This window comes from Rhinoraja longicauda, chromosome 22 (genome assembly GCF_053455715.1).
Source record: "Rhinoraja longicauda isolate Sanriku21f chromosome 22, sRhiLon1.1, whole genome shotgun sequence".
NCBI classification, from domain to species: domain Eukaryota; kingdom Metazoa; phylum Chordata; class Chondrichthyes; order Rajiformes; family Arhynchobatidae; genus Rhinoraja; species Rhinoraja longicauda.
In genome coordinates, this window is record NC_135974.1 from 4,947,620 (window position 1) to 4,959,966 (window position 12,347).

The 12,347-nt window shown below is 37.6% G+C and overlaps 1 protein-coding gene across 2 annotated transcripts in view; it reads right to left on the reverse strand.

Annotated features, from left to right (window-relative positions):
* Window positions 1-1,479: 1,479 nt before the first annotated feature.
* The window catches only part of gnas (GNAS complex locus), a 246,870-nt gene continuing 236,002 nt past the window's right edge, over window positions 1,480-12,347 (reverse strand). The window contains exons 8-12 of one of the 2 annotated variants that reach the window (XM_078418648.1): window positions 12,078-12,136; window positions 10,584-10,704; window positions 8,540-8,670; window positions 5,966-6,033; window positions 1,480-4,929 (exon numbers count right to left, since the gene is read on the reverse strand). In XM_078418648.1, the coding sequence (XP_078274774.1) occupies window positions 4,783-4,929; window positions 5,966-6,033; window positions 8,540-8,670; window positions 10,584-10,704; window positions 12,078-12,136 (526 nt within the window). In that variant the 3' untranslated portion in view covers window positions 1,480-4,782. The remainder of the gene's footprint in view (window positions 4,930-5,965; window positions 6,034-8,539; window positions 8,671-10,583; window positions 10,705-12,077; window positions 12,137-12,347) is intronic. The other variant, XM_078418649.1, reaches the window with a different exon arrangement.

Genomic DNA, 12,347 nt, shown 5'->3' on the forward strand with positions numbered 1-12,347 from the left:
CACATTTCAGTCTGGAACCTTGGCTCACACTGGTCTAACGTGAGCTTTATGCACAACCATCGGGATTTGCAAACAATCAGATGTCAGATTATCCAAATTATACTGTACTTGCCTGCCATCTGTGTTTCATGTATGACACATACAAATCCTGCAGAACAATAAGATTTGTTGCAGGTGCTGCATGCTCCGTTCAACTACTTTGGTTTACTATTGGTGGTGAATCTGTGGAATTCTATGCCACAGAAGGCTGTGGAGGCAAAGTCAGTAGATATATTTAAGGCAGATAGATAAGATTCTTGATTAGTTCAGGTGTCAGTTATGGGGAGAAGGCAGGAGAATGGGGTTAGGAGGGAGAGATAGATCAGCCATGATTGAATGGCAGAGTACACTTGATGGGCTGAATGGCCTAATTCTGCTCCCATCACTTACGATCTTATGACTATTCTCTTTACCAAAGTGGATACCCTCAAATTTCCATTTGCTAGATGCCCTCTGCCAAATTTGTGGCAACTTTTGTAGACTGTGAGCACCTCATAGTCATCTCTGTCGTCAGGAAGCTTGGCTGCATTTGGTCTAGGTCATTAATGTAGTTTGTAAATGTTTGAGGCACCCTGTTTATCGCAGTTGCTAATCTGAAAACCCCCCCATTTATTCTGATAGTTAGCTAATCTAGCATTCATTTGATTTTATTACCGCACGCCAATACTCTTTATATTTTACTTGGTACTGTACAAATGTATTTTGGAAATTCAGATACATACTGTTTATATACAGTCTGTATATTACATACTCAAAGGTAATAATTTTGTAGATAGGCTCGCTATAATAACATGTTCACTATTATGATTTCCCAATTTTCGCAATCATAGATATTTGGCTAACTGACCTATAATTCCCTGCTTTCTGGATCTCTTTTTTGCACAGAAAGGTGACATTTCCAGTTTACCAACTTGTTGGGACTATCCTAGAATTCAGAAAGGATTGGAAATCATGACTAATGCAGACACCATCTGTGCAGCCACTTATTTCAAGACTCCAAGATGCAGGTAGTCAGGTCCAGGAAATTTGCCAGTCATTCATCTCATTAGATGCTTAATACTTTGCCTCTGGTGATGGTGATTATTTTAATTTCCGCCCACCCTTTTTACCCAATATTTTGTACAAGTGAATTCCAATTCTAAATTGGCTTCTTCCTGAGGCCATATTTTAGCTATGTTGAGAAATATACTGGAATGGTAAGTCACACAAACGATACCAGGATCTACTCCATTCCAGTTTTAAGGAGTTTACCGCCTCTAGGCGTGGAGGAAGCTCAATTAAATTGGACCAGCATTTCAGAGGGATATACCCTACTCAGATCTGGCGGAGACTCATCAGCCAAATTCCCCATACCAAGTTATGATTCTAAAATCCGTTAATTTTCTTCTTTCCACTTGTAGCCTCTTCTACTTGCGAATGAGATGAGGTAAGCATGGTTACAATTCAATGGACGCTGACAAATATCAGGCAAATATGTGTGAATCTTGTTAGAGAATATTAAATGTAATTCCGCTAGGATTACATCATATCAAGTACTGCTCGTGCAGGAAAATAATGGGAATGAATAATGAATGTACAGAATAAATCCTTAAGAGTTTAATTGTTTTTCCCCAAATGTAGGTAGAGTGCAGGATAGATAATTGAAACAGAACCTCTTCCATACCTATATCACCATTCACACTCAGAAGTTGGGAAATCTATTTTCTCTCATCATCTTATCTGAATCAGTGGCATGTCTATCAGAGGAGGTTAACCTAGATTTATGGTTTAATCCCATATGATAAATCTACTGCTTTTCCAGACAGTATACCCAACTCTTTGACAAACTGTAATTCACTTAGGCTGAACCTTGTATATCTTCCATAGAGAATACACATGCTGATTAATCATTAGTCATAGTCATACAGCATGGAAACAGGCCCTTTGGCCCACCAGGTTTATGCCAAACATCAAGCACCCATTCACATCCAATTTTATTCTCCCTACATTCCTATCAACTTTCCTCTATTCTACCGCCCACCTACACATCAAAGTCATTTACAGTGGCATATTAACCCAGCGATCTTCACATTTTTGTGGCGTGGAAGGAAACCAGACTCGGAAGGATATCCATATAGTCACAGGGCACACTTGCAAACTCCACGGAGACAGCATAGAAAATCAGGATTGAACAGTATCTTGGAAGCTGAGGCACAGTTGCTCTACAGAGCCGTGTTACTCCGTAATAATCCACAAGTAAACCATGACAATTGTTTCTACACTTTAAAGTAACAGTGCAATTATCCAGTTTCGCCACAGGATATTCATCCTTTCTGCTCAGTCCTGTAAAACTTATTAGGGACTGATATTTCACCATGCGTCACACTAATCTTTCTAAGATCCTGAAGATAAACTGTCGATGATGGAAATAGTAAATTAAAACAGCAGCTGCAAATGCTGGGAATAATCAGCAAGCCAGGCAGCACCTGTGGAAATGGAAGCAAAGTTAACAATTGAGGTTGATAATTTTTCGTCAGAAGTAAAATAGAGCAGGAGATCTTTATCTGGTCTCTTGGCGATATGCATCACTCAAGAACATGGTGATAAAATACCCAGATTACCTGGTCACCACAAATGGCTGTTTGTGGGACGTAGATTTGTTTTTATATAACAGTGACAACATTTCAAATATACTTTACTGATCAAAGAACACTTTGAGGTATCTGAAGGTCATGATTTGATTCTGAACCAAAGACAACACATTGGTTGCGGAAAAGGTTGCAAATTTGAAACCTCTGCATCTACGAAGTTATCTACGAAGTTTACCCAAACGTTAGATCATCTACACTCTTTTTCAGTGGTACCCCCTTTACTTCATATGCTTTGATCAGAGATACCTTTACCAGAATCACAACAGTACTTTTTATGAAAGGTTCTATTTAGGTCTGTGCAATACTAATGGTATGTTGAAATAAAAAGGGATATGGGATAGAGAAGAAAGAAGACAGGCCGGGAGGGGGTGGTGAGTAATATAGGCTAACACTGTACTAGATCTGTTATTACAACTGTAATTTAGACTTTGTACAAATTGTACAGGTAATCTTCAACATGAAAAAGTAACATACTCACAGAGACAAAATACCTAGGTATAAAATATAAAGCAGTGTAGTAGTTACTAAAATTACATGCTTTCTTATTGCTACAGTGATTTTTGCTTTTTTTGTACTGTACCACAACTTGTTCTGAGCATATAATTTGCATAAATTATTCAAGTTTAAGAAAAGAATCCACACATCTTCACTTGATGCTACTGTATAGTTAATATATAAACAAAATTTTCTAAGTATCTCTTTATTAAAAGAGAAATAAAAATGTCATTTGCAACTGGAATTCTGAGGCCAAATACAAGGGATTACACCTTGCTTTGTATTATCTATACCAGCATAGTACAGGTGGCTGTTGGTTGGACCAGAGGAGCCAGATCTGATGTTCACCACGTTCACACAATGCCTACATGTTTAATTTTTTTTCTCTATTTTCTTTAAAGGACTATGAATGACCAAAGACTAGCATTTATAATTTGTAGCAAAATTTGGTTTATGTAGAAACAAGCCATGTTTGCATTTGGATAGACTGAAATGAGTTAAAGCTAAAAGTAAAAAAAAGCAAATGATGCTGCGATGTCTGGTCACTTGTTAAAGACCTCACTCTTCTGAAGTGGTTAATTTGCACAATTTTGTACTTTTTTTTATATATATACTAAACAGCATTTTTCCTTCTTTATAAACCAGAAAAAAAACTAAACTACAGATAAATTCCCTACCTTGAGCTAATGCTGCAGATAGGGCTGACAAAGCTGTACAGCGCAATCAAACATACTTACATCTTAGCTCATTTTACAGGTACAGCCATAATCAAGGCACAAAGATCTTCTACAAGTTATTTTCAATAAAGTTGTACAAAATAATACATTTTACAGTCTGTACAAGAATAATAATCCAGCAGTGAAATAAACAAGTGGAGGAACAAGGAAGTAGTGTGAAAGGGATCTGGGTTTGGCAGGAGAAGGAACAGGAAATTATTGGGTGAAAGATAATGAATAAAGCTGAAAGGTTCACCTGTGGAGAACTAAAAGTGTGTGTGTGGTTAATTCTTTCTACAATCACAGCCCAAAAGCAGTTCATCACAATCTAGATCCAAGGACTGCCAAAGATTTTTTCTTAAAAATTCCCATCTAAAACGTAGTGGGGTTTTTAAAGCAGATATTTTTTTGCACTGTTCAGATCTGCAGGGATTCAACATCTCCGTTCCACACCTTGTCAGGCCTGGATAACATCACAGTAGATCTAGTCTTCAGCGTGGACTCGGTACCTTCACGTTTCCTGTTGCTGTGAATGGATACATGTTCAATATTATGCCTTTATGTGAGCCCACAACAGCGCTGATTACCTTGGAAAAGGCGTTTCCCAATTTGTGTGTAGATTTTTGTTGCTGTTTTAAAATCCTTCAAGTACTCCTTGTTTAGGGCGTTTTGTTTGGGGTTTCATTAAAGTAGTAAGGAAACCCACACAGAAATGGCCATTTGGGTGATGCCACCTCACACTGTCCAGAGGACAGAGGCAAGCAAAAAGTGCTGCTGTTGTCCAGCAGGGAGAAAAGTGGATGGGTGCATTCGAAGAGAGACTGCACCAGTTCTCTTCCACCCTGTGTGGGCAAGTCAAATGAGAAATAAAGAGTCCAAGACACAGAGATAAGTGCTTCCCATCACAATAATTCATACTGACGAAGGTGCATACGTTGAATAATGTCCCGACAGTCATTAAACACCCTGCGGATATTCTCAGTATCCACTGCGCATGTGAAGTGAGGGTAGCAGTAATGCCTTCCATCACCGCTTGCTGTGCTGATTCTCTGTGAAGCAAACAATAAGTTATTTATCAGTACGACAGTTTAAGTTACAACGTTATTTTACGTCAGACTCACTCTGCAAAAAGGGTTGCTACAAATACCACTCCTCTAGTACAGTTATTTGTAAAGGTGGTCATGTTGTAGATAATTAGTCGATTGCATTACAACTTCTTATAAATGATGAAGTGCTCTAGTACAACTCCACAGCTTCCTTAAAACCATATTCCCCCAGTGGAACGTGAAGATTTACTGAGTTCCACCTGGTCAGTAAAACTGAATTTTTTGGGGGTCTATTCTTTGCTTCTGTTTACTGCTTTTTCTGGAATGATAATGCTGGCAGCTGGTGTTGTCATTTAATTGGTATCCAGAAGGCTCAACTCAAAGTTCAAAAGCTGCTGCCCTAAATAACCCCATGTTTATTAATTATTTTGTTAATAAATGTTTAGGAAAATTGACAATGAAAAGTGCAGTGAAGTTGGTGCTCACTGCCTGTTCAACAGTCTTTATATTGCCATTTATATCTGGCACCGATAGTGATCACAATCTATGAAAAAATATATTTATCAACCACTTTGAAGTAGAAAATTACAGAGGGTTTAAAATATATTAGATGCAAAGGTAAACAGGTTATAGTGATTTGTTGCAGTGACAAAGAACTTAACAATTAAAAGTGCATTTTTGAAAAGGAGGAAGAAATGTTGAGGAAGGTAATTCCTGAGAGTAGAGCCGAGACAGGTTTGTGCAATGGACTAAGGTTATGAAGAGTAGATGGTAGGAAATTGGATAATTACTTGAAATAAGTACTTGCAGAGAGCAGGCACAAACTTGATGGACCAAATGACCACCTTCTGTGATACAAGCTTCTGCGACTCAGTATCCGAGGTACAGAAGTTTGGGGGGATAGTTATGGGATTGAACAGGGCAACAGAGATTGAAACAAAGAACACGTGGACAGATTTTAAATTTGATTATAATCTGAAAAATGACAAATTGCAATGTATGTCCGAAACTGTAAAGATAGAGTAATGTGCTTATTTACCAGGAACTCATCTCTTATGAAGTACTTGGCCCTTGTGACTCTTGGGTCTTCATCAGGTTCTGGCGAGGCTGTTGCAGGAAGGCAATAACAATGAGTGAGCATAAAGGTATAAAGGTGTGTGCCAATGCTAGCTGGATTATAGATGCACTACAGCAACTTACATAAGCATACAAGCCCGGTAACTGTTTTCAGCAGCTTTTAAGGGAAGAAAAGTAATCCACTCTCATGCCTGTTATTCTGTACTGTTTAGATCTGAGCTGTAACCTCCACATTTTAAAAGTAATGTTATAACTCAAAAAACAGAAATTGGTAATGTTTGGCCGACTTTGACATTGTTTTTCAAGAGCATGCACTGATTTTGCAAGGGATGTTTGAAGATTAAGTTACAGCATCTATTTTAAAATGTTGTCTGTATATATCTTCTATTTTTGTAACACTCCAGTGTTAACTTCACTGGTATTATTAATGCCGTCTAAGCTTGCACCACTGAGAAATTCAATTTCTCCAAACAACTCAACCTCTGTTTCAAATTGCAGCAAGCTTTGCTATTTAAAGTATTTTTTAAAGTCAGGTACATGGGCTCAGATATTGATAGGACAGGGATAAAGGTCCATTTAAGTCTGGATTTAATGGATACTCAGGTTTTTTAATGCTGAAAATCCAATTTTGACAGCATCTAATTAAGCTCCAGCTGCAAGTAAGAAGCCATAAAGTGAGATATTGCCCGTTCTTTATGAGAAAATCAATCTAAGGAAGGTGGAAGGGGGTGGGGAAGAGTAGCAAGAGTGGAAGCATTCTTGCCTGGCCCTCAATCATGCTGGAAAAATGGTCATCCTCTCTTTTCTTGGGCTGATAGGTATCAAGGCCTGTGAATTCCTACGATTCAAGTTGAAAACAATGATCCCAGTTTCATATTTAAATGGCCAGTCTGCTCCCTGAGACAATTTGCTGTACTTAATTGGAGATGTGGGGATTATACCAAGGTTTGTGTTATTTAAAATATTAATATTTCTCAACCCTAACTAATTTTCCAGATTTAAAACTGGGCAATAATTTCTAAATGGGGCTGAGGGGCGACTTTCAGCCTAGCTTGGTCTGTGAAACTGAATAGCACCGAGATAAAAGTGAAATATTTAGGTTCATAACAAATTATTTAAATGATTTTTCCCATTCACAATGTCTGGAGAATGTTCTTTTACACTTTTGTAGAATAAATTATTTGTGGAGATGCAAAGAATACACACACAAAATGAAGGATGTACATAAATCACTACAAATAAATATTCTTGGCTCAGGTATTTTATGGAGCCACATATTTAGAACTGGTCACTGGGTCAATTCACTCTGTTCATTTACATTCAGCTTATTTACCAAGAATAGGGGATTGCATAAAACGCAATTGAACATGCAACAAGAAATTAGATCATTTTGCATTAACGCATAAGTTATAAACCTCTCCTGTTTGCATTTCCTTGAGTAGGAAACATACAGTAGATTCAATATTAATTCTATATCAAACTTAATCCCGATATGTTAATCAGAGTTGTAAATGCACTGCAAAAATACTTAAAATGTTTACGTTCAGAAAGCTTATTTCAAACTGCTACTGCTAAGAAATCGTGCAATTCCAAGTAATAAGCATCAGTGATGCTTGTGCTGGAGAAAATACACACGAGAAGTAATCACAATCTTAGAAACAAGTCATCTAATGCTGGTTAGGAATTCGCGATTTATGACCAAAGTATCAGGTGATATCTCCACTACAGATGAATCTTTAAAATTATTTTAAATATAGGTAATCCTTGCCCTTTGACCATTTTAATAAGGGTAATCAAAAATCCCAAACCCACCTCAAAATAGCATTCCTGAATGTTATGCATGACATTCTATAGAATACAGAATAGTACAGTACAAGAACAAGCCCTTCTTTCTACAATGTCAATGCCGAACATGATGTTGAGACCATCTCTTATCTACCTGCACATAACCCCTATCCCTCCATATGCCTCTCCAAGAGTCTCCTAAATGCCACAATTCCATTCAATTGGGGGAAAAAAGTTGTAGATATTGGATGCTACGAAAGAGTAAAATTAAATCAGGAGTATTTTGTTGAAAGTGGAGTCTATCAAAATATTTTTAAGTTTATGTACTTAAATAATTTAAAGTAGCACTTTTAGAGCAAAAGTAAGAGAGGGATGAAGACATTTTAATTGTTTCAAATGTTCTCTTTTTTTCTTGATTTAAACAGACAGCTATTATTTAAAGTGGATTGGCGAGTCTCTCTCACCACACTCCACTTTAAAAACAATAAAGAGTCAAAGGTCTCAATTGTTTCTTCGGAGAAAGAAAAATATTTAATCGTCATCCTGTTGTTCTCCCCATATGCTCATTGCATCAATCGTTAATTAAAAGAGGTAAGCAACCAAGAGATTGCCTACAGAAGGTTATTTTTGTGGGAATGTCAGAGGGTGCAGTGATGCTGAAAATAATTATTTTTTGTATGGAAAATCACACATATGCATGGATCTTCTGAATGAGGAGGAATACTTCCAGCTTTTAAAATAAAGTGCTTACCGTCATCTGGTGTAGTGTAGCGAGCAAACTCGGGGAAGTAGTCCTCTATTTTAGATTTCCCTGCTAGCACTTTCTCTGCCAGCAAGTCCTGCTTATTGAGGAAGAGAATTACAGAAATGGTCCGCAGCCACCTAATTTAAAGAAAAAAGCATCCAATGACCCTGTTGCATAAAAATCAACCTTCAATTTCCCATAGCATCCTGATTTTGGCTGATAGAGAATTTGGTTCTATGCAACTTCACTTTGTTCATAACTGCTTTGTTTTTACTACTATGTATTGTAATTTTGTTTTAAACTGTTGTTTCATTCCTTGTGTATCGTGAAGGTGTTCTCTGCTTGAAAATTCTAATAGCAATTGGGATTGGCAATTGTTATCAATGCTATTTCTATTTTGATTAATCTGTCACATGCTTAGTTTCTAGTACTAAAATCTCCACAGATTTGGGATATAAAATATAAGAGTTGGGATGTTATGTTATAACTTTCCTGATCAAAGTATAATAGATTATGCAAGGTACAGATAGGATAGGCAGACAAAATCTTTTTCTCTCTGGTGGGTACCAGAAACAAGAGGGCATAGGCTTAATGTAAGGGGCTTTGAGGGTTTAAGTTTATTTTTAAACAATGAGTGTTTGATATCTGGAATGCACTGCCAGAAGAGGTGCTAGAATCAGATACAATCACTTTGTTTACAAGGCATTTAAATGGATACTTAAATAAGAATAGGGTTCCAGAGTAGACGGGGAAAACAATCAGCATGGAACTGGCAGCTGAAGGGCCCATTTCAGAGCTGTGCAATCCTTGACTTTTGTCAATGGCATTAGTTACAATCATAGAGTCATACAGCACAGAGACAGGCTGAACTCGGCCGGGCCACATAAGATGCCACACCTAAGTTAGTCTAATTTGTCCGTGTTTGGTTCAAATCCCTCAAAACCTTACCTGTCCATGTACCTGTTCAAATGTCTTTTAAATGTACCTGCCTCATACTTCCTCTCTGCATATGCGCATCACCCTCTGAATGAAAAGTTGTCCTTCGAGATCCTATTAAATCTTTTCTCTCTCACCTTTAACCTATGCCCTCTAGTCTTGGGGGGGGGGGAGATTGTGCATTCACCACCATTTATTCCCCTTTTGATTGTATACATCTCTATAAGATCACCCCTCAGCCTCAAGCGCTCCATGGAATAAAGTCCTGGAACATTCCTGTACATCTTCTCCGCACCCTTTCCAGCACAATGGCAGCTTTCCTGCAGCAGGGTGACCAAAACTGAACATCACACTCCAAGTGCAGCCTCACCTCCCTCGTGCAATCAAATAGAAGGCAGCTCTAGAAGAAGGCAACTTTGTCAAGAGATCCTAAATTTAAACTAAACCCAGACAAGGGAAGCTCACACATCACATACAAAAAAATAGCACTGAAACACCTGCCATTACAACCACCTTCCTTTGTAATGCAAGCAAAACTGTCATTTGAGCTTGGACTTTTAGTTGGCATTTTATGCAGTAGCAAGGTAAGGCTTCCATACTAACTGGCCTCCTGAAGATTAAACAAGGGACAGCAACAAGTTATGAAGACAACCAGAAGATTCATATTATAAATTGTGGATCTCTGAATCACAACTCTCTTCTGACACTTCAACCGACACAATAAATGGGGTCTTTCAACAAAATCGTGACCAGCATTCTGAACAGTTTCAATTTAAGAGGTAACTTTCAATTCAATGCGAAAGTTACCGACCCTCGAGTCCAGGCAACATCCTCGTAAATCTTCTCTGCATCTTTTCCAACCAGCTCAGAGTTAAATTTAAACTCTTTAATTTAAACACCAAGGGCAGTAAAATGCTTGAATTCTTTACCTGCTATGAAGAATGGCTGTTGCATCAATTAGAAAAGCAATTTTTAAAAAATATATTAAAGTTAAGAATAAAGGACAAAGCTGGTAAAATGAAATTAAGGAATCAACAATAATTTCAATGAAATGGATACGTCTTGTTCCCATGTCTCAATGTAAATATAAACATCAAAGGTGTACCAAATTTACCTATTGTTCCAGATGCTTTTGAACAGATTGAGAGCTTCTTGGAGGCGATTGGTCTGATTGTCCTCTCTTATAACCATGTTGTAGCTACTGCTAGCCACCACAAATATGATAGCAGTGACATCTGAAAGCATAACAGCAAATAATGGATCAGACCAAATGAATTGAAATTAGTGAAAAAAAAGAAAATTATTGGATTACAATATCGGCTAATTAACACAAGATGGTATCAAACAAAAATATTTCACTGTTTAAAAGCACATGCACAGGTCAAAGTGTCTTGGTAACTATAGCAATATTGCAGGCTACGTGGCACGATCAGTGATAAGTGGAACAGCCTACATATCAGTGGTATAAATATTGAAGTGAGGTGGAATTCTGCAACATACAGACAGCAGGATAATGCAGCCTAATAAGGTATGAAAATGCAGAGTCAAGCATGGAACAAGGGAGAAAATAGAAAGGAAGCCCAAGGTTTTATATAGTGAAGGACAGATAAACTTGGAAAAGATCAGAAGACCAAGTTTAGAGAGAAGTATTGAACCAAAGCTGCTCTCTAAATGGCAAGAACTATTATTACTGTATGTGCTATAAAAATTATTTGAAATTATATATATTTATATTGGATGAAGAGGTTATATGGTTGCAAATTATTCTTTTTACCTGTACAGGTAATTTCTTTAGTCCGAATACTTTGTCCAACAAGCAAAACCAAGAATGATAGCAATGTATTTTAGCCAAATATAAATGTATCAATGATAGGATAAATGAAATTAGCATTAATGCCTGTTGAATCAATAGTGTAAACTAGCTAAAATTATCAGTAAAAAATGGCATTTATCGTTCTGTAGTTATGAATACTGGATGGTAAGCACCGCAGATGGGAGCCCCTCACCTTTTAACATTTACAATGCCATCTCCTAAATAAATGCAGCCGAGTGAAATTGCAAGGAACACTGTGCTGCAGACATCAGCTATGTTATATTGCTTGTTACCTCATTGCTTTTCGACAACTATAACTGCTATGCTTCTTTAAGCTCCATCAATTTGATTCCAGGATGTAAGAAACTATTGAAGTGAACAAGATAAACCGGATTTTCCCCAGTGCATCATTTAGTTGGTCCAGTGCGATGGCCAGCTGTCGCCGAGAAATTTCATACTATATGATTTCTCAGCGACCCGCTGAGATCCACTATGATTCTTTGAAGACTCCTCACGATCATGCCCGCAACACCTCGGCGAACTGTCGGCGACAGCCTAATCGCCGGCAGCCGCCTTAAAATCGCCTAAGTGAGACAGGCCCTTAACTGACATCTAGTTAAACCTATACAACTTGGCTAGCAGACTTGGAAATTGCAATGTTAAATGAGTTAGTCATTCTTTCTCCTTGAATTGCTGTCTGCCTTCCTGTTACCAAGTGAATGGATATATTTGGTCAAACAATCTTCATACAAGTGTAATACATCTTTATCAAGGCATATTCGCTTCAAATCTTACCGTTGAAGCACTGAATCCATTTCCTGCGCTCATCACGTTGTCCTCCAACGTCAAACATGCTGCCAAAAGAAAATGTTTGAACAAATTCTATGATCAACAGACAAGATAAAGTACAATTAAAAAGCAACTTCCACAAATTGTAGACTATTCACATTCAGAAAGTATGACCAAAGTTGAAAATAAAAATTACGGTAGTTTAGTTTATTGTCACATGCACCGAGGTACAGTGAAAAGCTTTTGTTGCGTGCTAACCAGTCAGCGAAAAGACAA